The 20,777-nt window shown below is 40.7% G+C and overlaps 1 protein-coding gene across 22 annotated transcripts in view; it reads left to right on the top strand.

The window, feature by feature from the left end:
• Window positions 1-20,777, top strand: part of DOCK9 (dedicator of cytokinesis 9) — a 336,209-nt gene that overhangs the window by 179,318 nt on the left and 136,114 nt on the right. For 21 of the 22 annotated variants that reach the window (XR_012159418.1, XM_073348476.1, XM_073348510.1 and 18 more), the window contains 12 exons: window positions 2,684-2,763; window positions 2,845-3,032; window positions 3,160-3,225; window positions 9,572-9,664; window positions 10,244-10,367; window positions 10,798-10,919; window positions 13,250-13,336; window positions 14,298-14,387; window positions 19,575-19,690; window positions 19,858-19,927; window positions 20,037-20,162; window positions 20,391-20,462. Coding sequence is in view for 21 of the 22 variants with exons in the window: in XM_073348476.1 (XP_073204577.1) it covers window positions 2,684-2,763; window positions 2,845-3,032; window positions 3,160-3,225; window positions 9,572-9,664; window positions 10,244-10,367; window positions 10,798-10,919; window positions 13,250-13,336; window positions 14,298-14,387; window positions 19,575-19,690; window positions 19,858-19,927; window positions 20,037-20,162; window positions 20,391-20,462 (1,234 nt within the window). In the remaining variant the exon portion in view is untranslated. The remainder of the gene's footprint in view (window positions 1-2,683; window positions 2,764-2,844; window positions 3,033-3,159; window positions 3,226-9,571; window positions 9,665-10,243; window positions 10,368-10,797; window positions 10,920-13,249; window positions 13,337-14,297; window positions 14,388-19,574; window positions 19,691-19,857; window positions 19,928-20,036; window positions 20,163-20,390; window positions 20,463-20,777) is intronic. The other variant, XM_073348448.1, reaches the window with a different exon arrangement.

The raw sequence follows: 20,777 nt of genomic DNA, 5'->3' as shown, positions 1-20,777 counted from the left end.
CCCCCTGCTCAAATCAGGACCAATCCCCAACTAAATCATCCCAGCCAGGGCTTTGTCAAGCCTGACCTTAAAAACTTCTAAGGAAGGAGATTCTACCACCTCCCTAGGTAACGCATTCCAGTGTTTCACCACCCTCCGAGTGAAAAAGTTTTTCCTAATATCCAACCTAAATCTCCCCCACTGCAACTTGAGACCATTACTCCTTGTTCTGCCATCTGCTACCACTGAGAACAGTCTAAATTCATCCTCTTTGGAACCCCCTTTCAGGTAGTTGAAAGCAGCTATCAAATCCCCCCTCATTCCTCTCTTCCACAGACTAAACAATCCCAGTTCCCTCAACCTCTCCTCATAAGTCATGTGCTCCAGCCCCTTAATCATTTGTATTGCTCTTCGCTGGACTCTTTCCAATTTTTCCACATCCTTCTTGTAGTGTGGGGCCCAAAACTGGACACCGTACTCCAGATGAGACCTCACCAATGCCGAATAGAGGGGAATGATCATGTCTCTCGATCTGCTGGCAATGCTCCTACTTATACAGCCTTCTTGGCAACAAGGGCACACTGTTGACTCATATCCATCTTCTCATCCATTGTAACCCCTAGGTCCTTTTCTGCAGAACTGCTGCCTAGACATTTGGTCCCTAGTCTGCAGCAGTGCATGGGATTCTTCCATCCTAAGTGCAGGACTCTGCACTTGTCCTTGTTGAACCTCATCAGATTTCTTTTGGCCCAATCCTCTAATTTGTCTAGGTCCCTCTGTATCCTCTCCCTACCCTCCAGCATATCTAACACTCCTCCCAGTTTAGTGTCATCTGCAAACTTGCTGAGGGTGCAATCCACACCAATGTCAGGGATCCCGTCCCTCCACGGGACCTGAATCTTGTACTGTCACGGCTCACGGGCCCTCCCGCTTTAAGCCTCTGGCTTCCTGTTCTCCTTCTCCTTTCCTGGAAGGTTGCGTTTTTGGTTGCAATAACATATGCCCGCAGGGGTCTCTGAGATTAGGGTGCTTACCTTGGAACCACCCTACACGGTCTTTTACAAAGACAAGGTCCAGCTGCAGCCACACACCGGCCCAGGGTGGTCTCACAGTTTCATACAGCCAGCACATTACCTGTTTTTTGTTTTAAAGCCACATAAATCGGAGGAGGAGCATAGGTTGCATTCCCCGGACATCAGGAGGGCGCCAGCCTTCTACATTGAAAGGACCAAGTCATCCGCAAGTCGATGCAATTGTTTGTCGTGGTGACCAACAGGATGAAGGGTCGTCTAGTGTCAGCTCAAATAATTTCTTATTGGATCACTACCAGCATTCACTGCTGCTACAATCAGGCAAGGGTGCCACCTCCAGTGATCATGACCACCTGTTCAACCTCTTACACAGCTTTCCTATCCCAAGTGCCTATCCAGGACATCTGTAAGGCAGCCACCTGGTTGTCCATCCACATGTTCACATCCCATTACGTGCTTATCAAGCAGGCCTGGGACGATGCTGGTTTTAGTAGAGCAGTGTTGCAAGCCGCAAGACTGTGAACTCCGATCCCATCTTCGAGGATACTGCTTGTGAGCCGCCTAGAATGGAATCAATATGAGAAGCACTTGAAGAGAAAAAAGTTACTTATCTTTCGTAACTGGTCTTCGAGATGTGTTGCTCCTGTCCATTTCATTACCCTCCCTCCTGCCCCTCTGCTGGAGTTGCCAGCAAGAAGGAACTGAGAGGGCGTAGGGTCGGCAGCACCTAATATCCTGACGCATGAGTGCGGGACTCAAGGTGGTACCACAGCAGACCCTAAGGATACCACTAAGGCAAAAGTCTCAGACGACTGTGCATGTGGGCGCGCGCGCACCTAGAATGGAATCGACACAAGCAACACATCTTGAACAACAATTATGGATGCACAACAGCAGAACACCTTCTGTCTGATAAGGCAAAACTTGTGTTTAGGTCAAATGTAACAAGGTATTCAGCTCTGTTGTGCAGTACTTGTATACTCTGTTGTCAAAGTGTTCTGTAGCATCTCAAAGGGTAGAATGTAGGTATGTATACGTGTTGGAATGTTGGGGCATTGCTCAAAGAAGGCAGAGTTGAAGTTGCATTGGGGGAAGTAGCATGGACCTTAACTTTGTATTTCTGCTTTTCCAGTGGTTTAAATGTAGTCACCACATTCTGGAGGGGCTTGATCCACCACCAGGCAATCTTAATTCTGCGTTAATGACTTTTTTTTTATTTAATATAAATAAAACCAAATTACACTCCTCAAATAAGAGCTCTCAAGTAAATTCTGCTCCACATATTTTTTTGTTCACTTATTTCACAAAATTCAGAACCTAGAAAGCATTGAGATTCTGCTTAATTGTGATTTGGGGAACAGAAGTATTATTCCAGGCAAGAAAAAGAAGCAAACCATACTGATACTTTTAAAAAAGCAACTATTTTTCTATAGGTATGTCTGTTATGTGTTAATTGGAGTTGGCCTAAACTGAATGTTGAATATTTCCATGATGTGTCAGCATTTTTATTTTTGTTTGGTTTGGTTAAGTCAGATTCTTCAAGCTCTCTTTAACATTGCATTTTCTGTTGTTGTTTTTTTGTTTTTTTTTTCCTCTCTACTGCCTCTTTTTCCTTCTGTATTTCTGATAGATTTTGGCAACTGACCTGACTTTTTTGTTGTTTCTCTTTACAGACCTGAAAAGTTGGCCAAGCTGCCAGTTATTCTAGGAAATCTAGACATAACAATTGATAATGTTTCTCCAGATTTTTCTAGTAAGTATTGATAAGCATTATTAAATAGTTGAATAAGCTTTTTTACTTCACATTTTTTTATTGTTTTTAATATATTTTCAGATTATGTTAACTCATCATACATTCCCATGAAACAGTTTGAAAACAGTACCAAGACAGTAGTAACGTTTGAAGTAGAAGAATTTGTTCCCTGTATTCCAAAACATTCTCAGCCTTTCACCATCTACAACAATCATCTTTATGTTTATCCAAAGCACTTGAAATATGACAGTCAAAAGTCATTTGCAAAGGTGAGTGTAAGGAAAATACTGAACTCTTGTTGTGCGCTGCAGCTCTATTCAGATATTAATGACCAAATATATATTCTGTTTCTATGATGATGGTTCTGAATAATTTTTTTTATATATATTGTTTTAGGCTAGAAATATTGCAGTGTGCATTGAGTTCAAAGATTCGGATGAAGAAGATTCTCTGCCTTTAAAGGTTTGTCTGAGATTTTGATATCTAATTGAAGAAAAACATTAAGGTTTACTGGTTTAGAGGTAACCCATTATGGGCCTACACAAGGATTAGAGTTGGGATCTTTGTTCTTCCTTCTCTGTGGCAGTTGGATTATCCTGGAGATGACTTGCTCATCTCTGAAAGATAATGAGCAGAGCCACTAACCCCTGCTATTGGCCAGTCTTGGTGAAAATATTCCCACTGGTCTTTTTATTTCTATCCTCACCCGAATGAAGCTTCCACAGAAGAAGCCTGTTGTGGTGTGGGGTGATTTGCTTCTACTCGAGGGAAAGCTTTAGAACACTGACTGACTCAAGTGCATTTGACTTCCTGACTGACTGACTGCCACAGTGGAATGGGGAGAAAGTTGCCTGAGAGAGCCTAATACTGGTTTTGTGGTGTTAGGCAGGGCTAAAAGTGAATGATTGCTACAGTTCCATAAAGAGGAAAAAATTATATCGTGCCTTAACTGCTTCTCACTAACAATAGGCTTTCTTGATGGAGATTTCACTCTATATTTTAAATAATTTAGCAGTACATATTTTGATGTACAATAAACTGTAATAATAAAACATTGTTTCTGTTGTTAAATAAAATGGGAGAGCAGCTATGTACAATTCCAGAAATTCTTTAGACCTAAATTTTCAAAACTGACTAATGAATTTGGGTGTCTGTTTTTGAGGGCCCAACTTAAGATGCTCTTAGGAGACCTGATTTTCAGAAAGTGTAGAGCACCTGTCATCTGAAAATCAAGGTGGCTAAAAGTTGAGCATCAAGAAATTGAGGCACCCAAAACCATTAGTTCCTTTTTAAAATTTAGGCCTTAAAATGTGGTTCTTAAAATATCTCCAACACAGACCCTCTCTTCAGGGCCCAACACAAATACTATCTCCAGAGAATCCTACTTGAAAAGTAAGGAAAAGAAGCATCATTCTGGCACTGAAGAGATGTGAGGGAAGAGAAAAAGAAGCACATTCTTTCCTCCTGATCAGCTCCCCAGGGCAGGTCCTTTCTATGGTGACTGTGCTGGAGCAGCAGCATCAATAGCTCTTGGTACCAGAGCTGCCAGTGCAGATGTAGTCACTGTGGATCTCAGAAGGGTTCACTTCACTGGAAATCCCTAGGACCTTTTCCCTGTCTACATGCTTCAGCAGTAGGCTGCAGTCCAAGTAATAACTACATAACTGCATATTTCTTCTCATCTTGTCTGGTACCACCTCCCCATAGGGTCACCTCACTACAGGATTGGTACAGGGACACCCTTAGTGCCATTTGGGGTGGATTTGAGAGGCATGCTGATCTCAGCACCTGGGAGACTCCAAGGGGTTTGGCCCCTGCAGCCTTCCCACAGATACCAGGTCTTTGGAGGGAACTTTATACAAGGTCCTCTCCAGTTAATAATATGAGATTATATTCAAGAGTGTAGTCAGGTCCTTACTGAATCTGAAATACCCAAGCTATCTGAACCTTGTGCTGTGGGAGATGCCCCATCAGTCCTGCCATTCGTGTTCACAACATTGTCACAGCCTTCTGCACCAATCTCAGAACTGAGGAAGCTGATCTCGCACCAACACTCTCTCCTGCCTCCACCTGACGTGCCCCTCACCAGTGGCTGATGTGCAGGTTGATTTGGACCCACTTGATGAGGTCCCCTAGATGGTGGAATATCCCTTATTGGGGACACAAACAATGCTACAACTCTCCTTGTGATTGTATTGACTCCTCTGCTATAGCTCCACCTGATGGACTACAAACAGTTCCAGGAGTATCTCAGGAGGAAGGGAAATAGTGTCCAGCTACATACAGAGACAACAGTGGCAGAGTCTCCTCATCCCCTTTTTTATATCATCCAAGTCTGAATGCAAGTTAATGTCTCTTACCCAGGGCTTATACCTCCAGTCTTCTCTGGCAGTCTACAGGAAAATACACAAGATGTATCCTGTTGCAACTGATGTTTCCATTTCTTGAAAAGTCACCCAACCCCAAACTCCCTAGTTGTTTTAGTTTTGAACCTCCCATTCCATTTCTACCAACAGAGAGGGTAGCAGGCTGGGATGCCTTTGGATGTAAGACCTACTAGTCAGGTTCTCTTTGCATGAAAGTTTCCAAGTGTGGTGGCCAAGTACCATTATGCCCTCCAGGTTGCCATTAACTGCATGTTGGAAGCTCTACAAGAGAAGTAAAAGCAAGCAGCGAGATCTGGTCACAGAGGGTCGCATAGTGTTGATGCACTGATAGGACAGCCTATGACAACTCAATGCCTGTTTCAGAGCCCTGGGGCAGGAACTTCCCTACATAGGTATTCCTGGATACATTCATTGGGGATCACTTTGGAGGCACAGAGTAAGATCAAGGACCTTCTGGTTGAAGGGCAAGGCCTTTTTCGCAAAAAAGTAGATTAATTATTCAAAAGGATGAAAGTTGCCAGGGCTAGAGCTTGGTCCCTTGGCCTCATTCAACCCTTGTTCCTCTTAGGAAACCACCAGCATATCCCTCCTTCAGATATCAAAGTCAGGGAGTGGCCACATCCCAGAGCTTCCCCTCCCTGAGCCTCAAACTTGACCCCCCTTTTAAAGGAAACAGAAACAAAAAAAGCAATGGTCTCTTTACAGTCCACCTTCTCTCTCACCAAAAAGCAGATTTAATGTTGCAGGTGAGAGCAGAGTTAGGCCTGGGCTACACTGGAGGGGGGGGTGGGGATTCAAACTAAGATATGCAACTTCAGCTGTGCTATTCGCGAAGCTGAAGTATCTTAGTTTGATTTACCTGGCCATCCTCACAGCGGCGAGTCGACAGTGGCAGCTCCCTCGTCGACTCCGCTTACTCCTCCTGCCGAGGTGGAGTACAGGCATTGATTTGGGGATCGATTTATCGTGTCTAGATGAGATGCGATAAATCGATCCCCGAGAGATTGATCACTGTCCGCCGATCCAGCAGGTAGTGAAGACGTACCCTTAGTCTTCGAGTCCTCTTCCTTCCATCCCCTCCTTTTGAGTTCTGTCTGTCCTATTTTAACAGTGCCTTGTGCATGACTACTTGCAATTACTGGGTTTTAGAGAACATTCACGACAGATACACCATCCAGTTTTCTACCAGCTTACCTTCCCTGAACCTCTTCAGGGACACTTCTCAAAAGGAAGTCCTGTGGGATGAAGTAGACTCCCTCTTCTCAAAAGGAGCCATAGAGGAAGTCCTTCTGTGAACATCAGGGGAAGGGCTTCTATTCTGGGTATTTCCTGGTTCCAGAGTCCTTGTGTACACTACAGAGTTTTGTCAACGCAAGTTACGCTGGCATACAGCCACCTCTGTAATTAAACCGCTGTTGCATGTCCACACTATACTCTTTGTGTTGGTGGAGAACATCCACAATAGCAGCTCTTGCATTGACACACAGAGCAGTGCGCTGAGTAGCAATCCCACTGTGCAAATGGCTGCAGGGTGCTTTGAGAAGTGTCTACAATGCCTCATGGGGCAGGTACAGCATCACATGATGATGGTTTCTTAATCCCATCGTTCCATGGGCGTCCTAATGGATTGCCAGCTGCTTTTCAACTGCCCTGGTAACCTGCAACCCAGTCATCTCTGTTAGAAAGCATGGATCCTGCACTGCTGTTCAGTATTGTGCTGTGTGTTGTGAACACAAGTCTATAAGAGGAGCTCTGGGGCTATTTGGCTGAGGGATGCCTTGAAGGAACATACTAACACTGAGCCACAGTAATGTGTGTTGCTGTAGCGTGCTGTAGCCTGTCATTGTTTGCACTGTGCTGTGACCCTTGTAATGATTGCTCCGTGTGTCTAAAAAGTAACACATTTTAAATCACGTTTTAAAGTTAGCGCTTGGTAAGATGACCAAACTGACATTGCTGAGCACTAACACGAGAAGCCCACAGAAGTGTGGGGAGACGGCAGCGTGTGTGTGTGTGTGTGAGAGAGAGAGTGATTGTTGGGTAAGTGTGTGTGTTGGGGAAGAGTGAGTGTGTCTGCATGCTGTCTCTAAGTTCAGACAGTAGCTGGAAGCAACCAATCCCGAGGCAGAAGCTGGTGCACAGGCAGCTGTTGTCCCCGTCCACCCCATCCCAGCTCAGCAAAGACCAGTACAGTGGCGGGGGAGGGGGATACGTTGACATCAACCTCCATCTCCCTCACAGGCTCTGTACAGTACAGCATGAGTCTCCCACCTCCCGCCCCCCAGCAGCAGCATGCCCTGTCTGCCACTGCAGTCCTAGTGCCTGGGAGAGCAGGATCCTGTGTTAATGTTCTGATTCCATGATTCACTCTGAGTTTTCCCACTCCCTCCCCCGTAGTCCAGGCAGGAGTGTGCTTGCTGCCCAGAGCTGCATGCTCAGCTGGGCAGTAGCTGTGTGAGCTCTGCATGCTGAGGAATTTCAACACTTCCTGGAGCTTTGAAAGGGGAGGGGTGCATGCCTGTGTAGCTGGATGCAGGGCAGCAGAGTTCAAAACAGATCTGGTCATGGTGGGCGTTGTGTAGGATACCTCCTGGAGGCCAGTTTCGAGGAACAGTGTTTACACTGACACTTTGTCAATCTAACTTTTCTGCAAAAAGCTCTATGCCTCTAGTTGAGGTCATTTTATTTTGTTGGCAAAACAGGAGAGTTTTTTTGGCAGGAGGAGCATGGTAGTGTGTACAATTCCACTGTTTTGTCGGCAAAAGCTGCCTTTTGCTAACAAAACTATATAGTGTAGACAAAGCCTAAGACAGTAAATGGTCTCAGACTGTGTCTGAATGTCAGAAACCTGAACGGATATATCAAGACCTCTCCGTTTAAAATGCTTTCCCTGGGATCCAACCATTCCCTCCTCTCAAGGAAACTGGGTATCTGAGTCTCACTTGATGGATGCTTATTTACACATGACCATCAGAAAAAAGCACTTCAGATACCTGAGTTTCAGCATTGGAAACAAACATTTCAATTCACGATACTCCTTTTTCAGCTTGTACATAGCTCTAAAGGTCTTTACAATGTGCCTGACTGTGGTAGCTGCCCACTTAAGATGCCAGGGGACACATGTCTTTATCTATATGACTAGGTACATTGTGGCCTCCATTACTGTACTATTTAGGCACCTCACAATCTTATAATTATTTATCCTCATAATGTCCCCCTGAGGTAGGGAAAGAGTATTATCCCCATTTTAAAGATACGGAACTGAGGCAGAGACTAAGTGACTTGCCCAAGGTCACACAAGAAGTCTGTGGTGAAAATGATAATTGAATCCAGGTCTCCAAGTCTCAGGCTAGGATACTTACTACTGGGCCAGCCATTCTCCCTCTCTAATAAGAGACAAATCACAATAGAAAATGCCAGAATCATATTTAAAATGTGCAGTCCGTTCAGCACCAAAGGCCTGCAGTTAAACTGGGAAAAGTCTACTCTATCTCCTTTTCAAGGAATCATGTTTATTGGACAGTGGTGGATTTAGTCCAAGCAAAGGAGAGGAGAGATTCCTCGGCATCCAGAAAGCACCAGCCTAAAGAGCCTACCTGAATCAACGTGCAAAGTTATTCCTTAAGCTAATGGGTGTCATGGCAATTATGACATGTGACACACTATATATATGCCTGCCTACATATGACACCGCTGCAAAATTGGCTGGTTCAATAATTAATTAGCCACCTCCATACTCAGGAACTGGGGACATTCAGTCTCTTGAGGGAAAACACAAAATGCTAGCTATACTACACAAGAGCAGTATACATCTCAAGTTCAGGAACTCTCATTAGTCTCTCTAAAAAGTGCACCTGGCTGCTATCTCAGCACATTACCAGTCAGAACAGGGAAAAAACAATACTTTCTTTCTCTGGCCTTTCATCTGCCCATCAACAAGGGATACCAAATCCCATAACTGTGAATGCACAGAGTTACTCTTGAAGAACAGCAGTTACTGGTAAAGTGGTCTCTTTTTAGCTGAGCCTAATCTTTGAGCAAATGAACATTTCTTTGCTTTCCATTCTTCATGTTTTAAATTTCTCCAATTTGTTTTTAAAATATTCAATTTTAATATAGTTGTTCAAGCTTATTTTAATACAGTGCACTTGTCCACAACCCACAATCCAAAGAATATTAATGCAAGATTAATTTTTTTAACGCTTTGAGTTTTAGCTCAGTATCCATTGTATTTCCCAATAGTAAAAAGAGGCTAAAACTTGATTAAAATGTGTCATGAGCTATAAAAAAATTGCATTGCAAAACATTATTTTTAAAGGAGATATGTAAGAAAAAATAAAATACTTTATACTCTTGACAGCAAGGAGGAATATAAGCTAAGAATGACAAAGGACCGTTTTTTCCCTTCTCCTGATTCTTAGTGTGTCTATGGTAGACCAGGTGGACCAGTGTTTACAAGAAATGCATTTGCCAATGTTTTACATCACCATCAAAACCCAGAGTTTTATGATGAGGTAAGCAATTCTAATTGAGACTTCACTTTTACTGGCTTTCAGTATGTATTTTTACAAGTTTCACAGATTGCAAAACAGACTAATGTGGAGACAGTGTGCCCACTTGGGGGGAGGGGTAAAGTGTATTATGTATTTAATTTCTCAACTTCAGAAGTTTCTTTATAATTTTTTATTTAATTTAAATTGAACTAAAGCTCTAATTGTAATTGAAAATACAGTGTTGTCTGTAGTATTATTAATTATGCTTATTGCTTCATTCACTTTTACATTATGAAAATTAAACTAAACTTTTTTGTCCCTTGATTTATTTATTTTCATGCTGGCTTTGCAAAAACATTAAAATCAGACCCTATCATTATCTTTCAAACTATTACTTCTACATAATTAATGTAAAACCTACACATTGTATGACTGCATTCTTAAATCTTTCTTCAAATCTAATTGAAACCAAGTGTTGTTCTCAGGTCAGAGTGGACAAATGCATGCTTGTTGTTCATTAACTAGTATGATGTGCCTCTGCATGTCTGAATACTTTTTCTTCACAAAAATCACTGAAGCTGATGTTTATCTGCCTTTCAGATTAAAATAGAATTGCCCACACAGCTACATGGAAAACATCATTTGTTTTTCACATTCTACCATGTCAGCTGTGATAATTCAAGCAAAGGCAGTACCAAGAAGAAAGATGTAATTGAAACACAAGGTTTGGCTTGTTGACCCTTTTTACTTTTAAGAATGGTTTAGCAGATTTCAAAAAGTAGATTTAGCTGGTATACTGGATACTTGTTGCATTGATGGAGGTAATTCTGAAATATTAATTATAGTGGAAAAATAGATTTGCCACTTGAAATATTTATCTTTAATTTCAATTTGTTTTAAGAACTATGAATTTTAGTGTCAAGCAAATTAAAATGTTACAATTTTTTACCTGAAGGTAACAATATATTGTTTCTTTTTTAACATTTTTAGCTTTGTTTATAGTCTGTTCAACAAGTTGGGTCTTTGTAAACCAGAAATCATGTAACCATGTATATGTTATACATAGAGAGGAGGCCACTGAAGCTCTCATATAGGCCTTTAATTAAAAAATACGTAATATATGTAAAATATTAATTCCATTTTATTTCTTGTAGTTGGCTATTCTTGGCTTCCACTATTAAAAGATGGGAGAGTAGTGACAAATGAGCAGCACATTCCTGTGTCAGCTAATCTTCCATCAGGCTATCTTAGCTATCAGGAACTTGGGATTGGCAAGGTACAGTACCTAGATAGGTGTATAGGTATATTTGTTTCTTTGTGTTTCACAAAAGAGAATACAAGAAATAAAATGGGCTTATGCTCAGTTCTAAGCTTTGTAAGAATTTTAAGTAGCCATTTTCCAGTTAAAACATTTGTTTTATGACTCTTCCAAGATACAGAATGTGTGACATAGAATGTATTGCAGAGGAGATGTAACTGATGTGGAGTCCTAAAATAAATAAATTAGAGAAATCATATGAGCAAATCCTGTCATTTTGCTTCACAAGGACTTGAGTCAACCTGCACCCATATAGATTTTTATGTAATCGAGTGTTTTTTTCTATTATCCCTTGTGTGTTATGTCTGAGAAGCTTTTAAATATTGTGATCGCGGTTTTTTTTGTAATAGTGAAAAACTGGATGTTGTCTGTGCAGAGAAAAATAGACTAATAACAAAAATTTAAAAAACAACATTTGTGCAAGCAGTTGTTCTGTACTGATTCCTGCTCCTGGTATAAGGAATATTCCCTATATACCAAATCTGTTCTTTCTCTCTTGATACACTGAAAGGTCCTCCATTTGTTTCAAAATCCAGTGGTAGAATTGTTGCCATTTGCTTAGTTATCTGTAGTATATATAACTTAAAAATAAACTATCATAATTTTTATTATGACCATAGTTTGAGGCTTTTTATTTAGAGCCTCTTTAGTGGCTGCGTGTTTGCTAGGAATATGCATTTGTGTAGCAGAATAATATTAGGAAAGGTAGTAAGCATTTCAAGAGTATTTCAGTTGCACCCAAGATATTCTCTTGGAGTTTTATAATCTAGAATAGACAGACCAAGACACTCTTTAATATTGGTGTTTGTTCAGCAAGTGATGCAAATGTTCAGTTGCCGTTGCTCCACACACACATGAACTGGGAATATATGTGCGTCCTTAAGTTGATGATTTGTTGGCCAAGATTTTATTCAGGGAAGAGTGTGCCTAACTGATGGTCCATGCATACTAATTCCAAGGTCTGGCCACTTCATCTCATCCAATGAAAAACTTCCCAATTATAGCGTGACATACTTTAAATTAAATTTAAATACACAAGAAGGCTTTGCAAATTCATCTGAAGTTCTTTTCTTAACTTTTATTAGAATGTCACCTTATCCATGCACTTCTCTTTCAATAAACCTCTCACCCAAGAAAAGCCCTTGTTCCACAAACTGAATCTTGGAGCTGCTAAAATCCTACCTGCCAGCATTGGCAAAACAAAATCTGTAGATTATAACTTTACATAAAGTCATAAAAAGATGCCAATGTAGAAGGGTCGGGGGAGATATGCAGAAAGTAAAAGGGAAATTAATTGAAGGGGGAATGAGGCAAGCGGGGGGAGGCCAGAACTCAACTTAGAAGAGGGAATTAATTGGGAGAGTTGCTTCTCTACCTTCTCTGTGTCCAGTCCTCCGCACCACCACCTTTTCACTCTCTAACTTCCCCCCCATCTCTTTGCTTTTCATAATCCAGCCATGTCTGTCCCACCCTCCCCTTAATTTTAGGGAAGCACTTAGCTCTTCACCCTCTCCTCCCAAGTCTTAGCATCCGGAGGACTAGAACGTCTAGATGCAGGTCAGGGATACTAGAACAGTTTGTATAGTGGGGGTGCTGAGAGCCATTGAACCAAACTGTAAATCCTTTATATGATGGAAACCACTTCAAGCCAGGGGATGTGGCAGCATTCCTAGCATGCCTAGTTCTAGCACCTATGCGCAGGGTAAGCAGGAATCAACAGATCCCCAACAGGATCTCACTTTAGAGAGCTGAGTACTGCTCTGATATTCCCAAATGAGAGGGAAAGGGAACACTGACTGCCACACATTCGAAGACACCAGTTTATATTAGTGCAAGCAGCAGCTCTGATTGACTGTCCTTCTCAAGAACAGCCAGTCAAATGAGGATTTCCTGTAGTCCAGAAGATTTCCCCTACACTTAAAGGAGAGTCAGAAAACCCATATCTTACAAGAAAAATCCACTGTTAGTTAGCCTATTTAACCCATAAAGTTCATCCACCTGCAAGTTTTTCATGTGATGCCAATACAATGGGACAGTTTGTCTTTAAAAAGAACCATTTCTAATTGAGTAACTACATACATACTTCATAATGATTTTAGTGGCATTGCCTTTCAATTATTTATTATTAATGAGATTTATTCATTGCACAATTTTACTTTATATGTACAAGTTTACAGTTTTGAGGACAGTCTGAAATGTGCACCTATATGGTATGCAAACCACTATCCTGTTGTTTTGGGTTAGTATGCTGACATAATATATTATTTTTCCTCTTTGTGCGCAAACAGCATTCTGGTCCTGAAATTAAATGGGTAGATGGAGGCAAACCATTGTTAAAAATTTCTACGCATCTAGTTTCTACTGTATACACACAGGTAAGTTTAAAACCAGGACAAATATTTTATGATTAAGGTGTCTTTGTAGCATGAATACAATATATAAAGGAGATTTTCAAACACACAAAAGATACAAAAGAAACACACAGAAGGCTGCCAACTCCCTTTTTGTGCCTCTGAAAAGCTCCCCCCTAGTTAATATATAAAACGTACTGTATGCTGCAGCGAATTTTAAAATGATTATCAAATACAAAGCCTTTTGTCTAAGTCATCGGTTCACATTTGAGTCCAGCCCCATTTTTAACCAAAGTGAAAAGTGCCAGTCTCAATCCAATTCCAGTTATTCACATTAAAACCATTACAGTGTTAACTGACATGCTTGTTGTCAGTGTAAGTAGAGAGCTAAAGGATTGAATGGTCATGAAGAGTGATCTTCCCTCTGACAGCTAAAAGTGGTTTTTAGGTCAGCTCGAGATTTAAAGCGTGTCAGTGTGAGAAAGCTGCATGGACAATACCTTTACTGTATTGATCTGAAGATAAATATGATTTTAGTCTCAGCTACTCACTTGGCATCTTTGACAAGTACTAAAAACATTTACTTAAAATTTAAAAACAAAACCGTAGTTAGTTTTGCACTGCTGGATGTGGCTGTCTTCACATATAGTTGTATCTACAGATTACTATATTTTGGATTAGTATTTTGGGTTCTGTACTGATAGAATCAAATACAGGACTTAGACAATACATGTTTATTACTGTTAATCAGGGTAATTGTAGTAACGTTTTTCTCCATGTAAATTATTTTTAAGGAAATATACATGCTATTTTTGTGAAATGATTTTTCAGTAATGGATCCATTTAATGTGGTTGAAGTTTTTGGCTGTTTGTTATACACCTATTTTATATTGGCATTTGGAAGTGCATTGCTTTGTTCCTCTTTTGATTATGGAATTAAACTTCAGTTATTGCTGATTAACTTTGGTTCTCTTGTTTTTGGTAGGACCAGCACTTACACAATTTTTTTGAGTACTGTCAGAAAACGGAGTCTGGAGCCCAGGCCTTAGGAACTGATCTTGTAAAGTATCTTAAGGTACAAAACAGCAGTGATGTAACAGATTTAATAAAATTGGGAAGTGGGGGAGAGGGGGAAAGGACTGTGGTCATATCAATTGAGGGTGGGGCTGCAAATCAGTATGCAATAATGATGGAGTTTGGCTAGGTTTAGCCCCCAGTCATCTCAACTACCTTCTCTCAAGATTGATATAGCTTGAACAAAAAAGTAAGGTTCCCACAGGAATGTTAATTTAGCCAAATTGGCCAGAATTTTAAAATAGCTGCTGAAGGCCAGGCACCTAAATCTATTTATTTTCATAAGTACATGCAGCTCTTGTTGACTTAATTATGGGTAGTTAGCCCCTCAGAAAATCAAGCCACTTTTTAAGAGGCTGAAATACGGATTTAGGGACCAAACTTTATATATCTGCATCTTGGCCAATGTGATTAAGGTTAACAAAACATAACTAACAAAACAAAACAAAACTATATTAAGGTTAACAAAACATCAACTTCAACATGTTGCCTTTGGAGACCAGAAAAATAATATTGTGGTTAAGGCACAGAACTTGGAGTCCAGAGACCTAGTACTATTCCTGGCTTTTCCATCAATTTTCTGTGTGACTTGTACAAGTCACCTTAATCTCCTTAAAAAGAATGAGGAGTACTTGTGGCACCTTAGAGACTAACAAATTTATTTGAGCATAAGCTTTCGTGGGCTAAAACCCACTTCATCGGATGTATGCAGTGGAAAATACAGTAGGAAGATATATACACCGCCACACACACAGAACATGAAAAGATGGGTGGTGCCATACACACTATAATGAGAGTGATCAATTATAAGGTATTCACCTTAATTGATCACTCTCATTATAGTGTGTATGGCAACACCTATTTTTTCATGTTCTGGGGGGGGGGTTGGGTTTTATATATCTTCCTACTGTATTTTCCACTGCATGCATCCGATGAGGTAGGTTTTAGCCCACGAAAGCTTATGCTCAAATAAATGTGTTAGTCTTTAAGGTGCCACAAGTACTCCTTGTTCTTTTTGCTGATACAGACTAACACGACTACCATTCTGAAACTTAATCTCCTTGTGCCTCACAGAGGATGACTGTCTGCATCACAGGAATGTAGTAAGGCTAAATTAATGGATGTTTGTAAGGTACTTATCATCTATTACTTTACTGTCTCAAAGCTGCAACTGAGATTAGGTCTTCATTGTGCCTGGGCACTGTGCATACACACAGTAAGACATTATCCCTGTTTTAAAGAATTTACAGTCTAAATAAGCAAGGCATAGAAAGGGTGGAAAAAAGGACACAGTATTATCTTCATTTTAAATATGGAGCTGAGACACAGAGATGATGTGACTTGCCCAAGGTCAAGCAGAAAGTCTGGAAAAGCTGAGAATTGAAGCCAGCTCTTCTGTGTCCCAGTGTAGTGCATTAACCACAAAACCATCCTTCTTTCCTGACATTATTTTGAAATCATCAAATGTCAAGTGCCAAATAAATACACAGCAGTATTATTATATTTAATATATAGAGCTTCCAATTTTCAATTTTAATCAATAACCACCAATAAAACCTCCCGATACAAAATAAATGAAATGGATGTTTATCCAGTAAACACTGGCGGGGGGGGGGGGGAAACCAGAGTTTCTTGCATCTAAAGGCTTGTCTACGTGGAGCAGTAATGCGGACTACAGGGATGTGATTTCTGAATCCCAGTAACGTGAATGTATTAACTCAATGATACTCAGACTGTGGCTCTTAAGCCGCAAGAGGCTCTTTAATGTGTCTCCTGTGGTTCTTTGCAGCACATGTTATTAAAACTCGGTGTGATGTAATTACTAATCAGTCTAAGTTATTACCCTATCAGTATGCTTTTACCATGTTATTAACCAATTGTAGTTGATAAAATAATACTTGGTCAGTCATTTTGCTGTGAAAATTATATAGATTTTTCTTGTCATACTATTTAAATATAAATATATAGCACTATAGTAAATGAAACAATGAACTCACACTACTGTGGCTCTTTTGGGTAATGTTGATTGCTAATTTGGCTCCTGAACCACTGAGGTCTGAGTATCACTGCATTGACTGGTCCATGCAGACCCTGCTGGTGTGCACTAAAGGTTCCCTAGTGCACTTTATCATAGTTTATTGCACCCAATGCAACATTCATGATTACCTGCCCTATGGGCAGGTGGCATATGTGTGCATTCAGTACAAGGAGCTCCTGGCCTTCAGAGACCGAGTACGGGCTTTTGAGACCAGGGTAGCTGAACTGGAGGAGCTAAGGGAGACAGAGGTACATAGATGAGACTTTCTGGGACACAGTAGGACGGTCCCATCCCCAGTCTGACAGCCTCTGTGCTGCTGAGGAGGATGAAAGCCTCAGGTGAGGAGAACACCCACCCGGAGCAGAGGGAAACGATCCCATAGTTGGGACCCTGCTTCCAGATGATGATGTGGTATCCTCTTGCACTGAGGATACCTCTCCGGGGGAGGGAACTTATTAGGAAGAGACAGGTAATAGTTATGGGCGATTCAGTCATTAGAAACATAGATAGCTGGGTTTACGATGACCAGGAGAACCGCATGGTGACTTGCCTGCCTGGTGCGGAGGTTGCAGATCTCTCCAGACATCTAGGTAGACTTATGTGTAGTGCAAGAGAGGAGCTGGTGGTCGTGGTACATGTAGGTACCAATGACATAGGGAAGGAGAGGAGAGAGGTCCTGGAGGTCAAACGTAGGCTGCTAGGTAAGAGATTGAAGTTCAGGACCTTCATGGTATCATTCCCTAAAATCCTTCCAGTTCCACTCACAGGGCCAGTTAGACAGGCTGAACTGCGGGGTCTCGTGTGGATGAGAGGATGGTATATGGGAGAGGGGTTTAGATTTATTAGAAATTGGGAAAGGGGGAGTCTATACAAGGTAATCGGCTGGTGGGCCACGAGAGATTTTGCTAATATTGACTGTCCACAGGCACGGCCCCACACGGTTCACCGTTCCTGGCCAATGGGAGCTGTGGGAAGTGGCGGCCAGCACGACCCTGCAGCCCGCGGCATCCCACAGCTCCCATTGTCCAGGAACGGCGAACTGAGGCCACTGGGAGCTGCGGGGGGCCATGCCTGCAGGTGGTCAATGTAAACACAATGTCTTGTGGCCCCCAACAGATTACCCTGATGCACCGCATGCCAAAGGTTGCCAACCCCTGCTCTAAGTCCTAGTAAGGAGGAGAATCGTCAGTTTTAATTGTCAGAATAAATAGTCAGTTTTCAGTATGGAAGATGAAATACAGGTGGTATCTGATGAGAAACAGTCAAATGAAAAAAAGTCTTATTCAATTACATCATGTAATGGGAAACAGCTAAAAAGTGACCAGCTTTTAAAGTGCTTATATACCAATGTTAGAAGTCTAAATAATAAGATGCGTGAACTAGAGTGCCTTGTATTAAATGAGGATACTGATATATTAGGCATCACAGAAACTTGGTGGAATGAGGATAATCAACGGGACACAATAAGATATACAAAATATATCAGAAGGACAGAACAGGTCGTGCTGGTGGGGGAATTGCACTATATATGAAAGAAAGCATAGAATCAAATGAAGTAAAAATCTTAAATGAACCAAACTGTATCATAGAATCTCTTTGAATAGTAAGAATATAGCCGTAGGGATATATTACGACCATCTGACCAGGATGGTGATAGTGACTGTGAAATGCTCAAGGAGATTAGAGACTATTAAAATATAAAATTCAATAATAATGGGGGATTTCAACTACCCCAGATTGAGGTACATACCACCTCAGGACGGGATGCAGAGATAAAATTTCTTGACACCTTAAATGACTGCTTCTTGGAGCAGCTAGTTCTGGAACCCACAAGAGGAGAGGCAGTTCTTGATTTACTCCTAAGTAGAGCACAAGATCAGATCCGAGAGGTGAATATAGCTGAACCGCTTGGTAATAGTGACCATAATATAATTAAATTGAACATCCCTGTAGCAGGGAAAAGACACAGTGGCCCAACACTGTAGCATTTAATTTCAGAAAGGGGAACGACACAAAAATGAGGAGGTTAGTTAAACAGAAATTAAAAGGTACAGCACCAAAAGTAAAATCCTTGCAAAGCTGCATGGAAACTTTTTAAAGACACCATAATAGAGGCTCAACTTAAATGTGTACCCCAAATTAAAAAACATAGTAACAGAACCAAAAAAGAGCCACCATAGCTAAACAACAAAGTAAAAGAAGCAGTGAGAGGCAAAAAGGCACCCTTTAAAAAGTGGAAGTTAAATCCTAGTGAGAAAAACAGAAAGGAGCCCAAACTCTGGCAAATGAAGTATCAAAATATAGTTAGGAAGGCCAAAAAAGGATTTGAAGAACAGCTAGCCAAAGACTCAAAAAGTAATAGTAAAAAAATGTTTGTGTATCAGAAGCAGGAAGCCTGCTAAATAACCAGTGGGGCCACTGGACAGTCGAGATGCCAAAGGAGCACTCAAGGGTAAGACCATGGCGGAGAAACTAAATGAATTCTTTACATCGGTCTTCACGATTGAGGATGTGAGGGAGATTCCCAAACCTGAGCCATTCTTTTTAGGTGACAAATCTGAGGACCTGTTCCAGATTGAGGTGTCATTAGAGGAGGTTTTGAAACAAATTGATAAACTAAACAGTAATAAGGCACCAGGACCAGATGGTATTCACCCGAGAATTCTGAAGGAACTCCAATGTGAAATTGCAAGACTACTAACTAGTCTGTAACCTATCATTTAAATCAGTTTCTGTACCAAATGGCTGGAGGGTAGTTAATGTGACGCCAAGTTTTAAAAAGGGCTCCAGAGGTGACTCCGGCAATTACAGGCCGGTAAGTCTGACTTCAGTACCAGGCAAGCTGGTTGAACTATAGTAAAGATCAAAATTGTCAGTTGCATAGATGAACATAATTTGTTGGGGAATAGTCAACATTGGAATTCTTTGAGGGGGTCAACAAGCATGTGGACAAGAGGGTGAATATAGTGTATTTAGATTTTCAAAAAGCCTTATAATTTCCCAGATCCTCCTTTTCCCCCTTTCTTTGAAGGGGAAAGTTCTTTTTCTAAGAACGTAGTTCTCCAAGTAGATTGTAGAGGAGTTTTGAAAATAATGTTAAATGGCTTGACTACAAGGAAGTAATATTACTACTCTATTTCTTTCTCTTAGAGTCTTCATGCTATGGAGAGCCATGTGATGATAGCTTTCCTGCCTACAATTCTAAACCAATTGTTTAGAGTTCTCACTAGAACTACTCAAGAGGAAGTTACAGTCAATGTGACAAGGTAAAGAATTTAAGTGGTCCAGTGTGTTTAAATGATTAATGGTTTGTGCCCATGTGAGATTTCTCCATGTGGTAGTAAGTTGCAGAAATGAACTGATCTGTAATCAAAGTAAACATTTTTGTTACAGCAGAACATAATGTTTATTGTTCATTTCTATCTTTTTTTAGGGTTATTATCCATATTGTTGCACAGTGCCACGAAGAAGGATTGGATATCTACTTGAGGTCATATGTCAAGGTATACAAAATAAAGCAATTTGTTTGCTTCTTTAAAACTAATCACATTAAAAATAGTTGCATTTATTTAAAATTCCACATGTTACATTCTGTTTCCTTTTTCCGGCAAGTATGCTTATAAAGCTGAGCCTTATATTGCTTCTGATTATAAGACTGTACATGAAGAACTGACCAAATCCATGACAACAATTCTTAAACCATCTGCTGACTTTCTTACAAGCAACAAGCTGCTTAAGGTATTTGTCAAAAAACTTTTCCTTTTTCCTTCTTGTTTCTAATAAAGTAGAGCCTAATCCTCAGAACTGAACCGTTAAGAAACAATATGTCATCTCTTTCCTAGCAGATGTTGTAAATAGTTAATTGCATCCAGGTTGTCATTGGCTGCAAAAAGACTAATTTAATTTTGGAAATTTTAGACTAGTTTTGCAGTTTTATATAACGCAATAATTTCGTTTTCTTTTCAGTATTCGTGGTTTTTCTTTGAAGTTCTGATAAAATCAATGGCTCAGCATTTGATAGAAAACACTAAAATAAAGGTATGTAGACTTATATTTAGATCATTAAGAGCCTTTTATAGCACAGCCTCCCCCTTCATCAGTTTTTATTACATGTTTTTGCTGTATATAAGAACACTAACTAGAGTTAAATTAAATGACTTAAAACTTTGTTAACCCAGAGTTAAGGTTTCCTGGCAATAGTTTGTGCACTTCCAGAACACTGCGTTCAACAAAACTCAAACTTGTTAAAACCAGGAAATAGTGTTAAAGGTACACATCTGTGCAACCTTAACTCTGCCTCCCTGAAGCAGGTAAGAGCCACTGATGATTATTTGCATATACTCCAGCTGTATT

This window comes from Lepidochelys kempii, chromosome 1 (assembly GCF_965140265.1).
Source record: "Lepidochelys kempii isolate rLepKem1 chromosome 1, rLepKem1.hap2, whole genome shotgun sequence".
NCBI lineage: Eukaryota > Metazoa > Chordata > Testudines > Cheloniidae > Lepidochelys > Lepidochelys kempii.
This window is presented reverse-complemented; position numbering and strand designations above follow the sequence as displayed.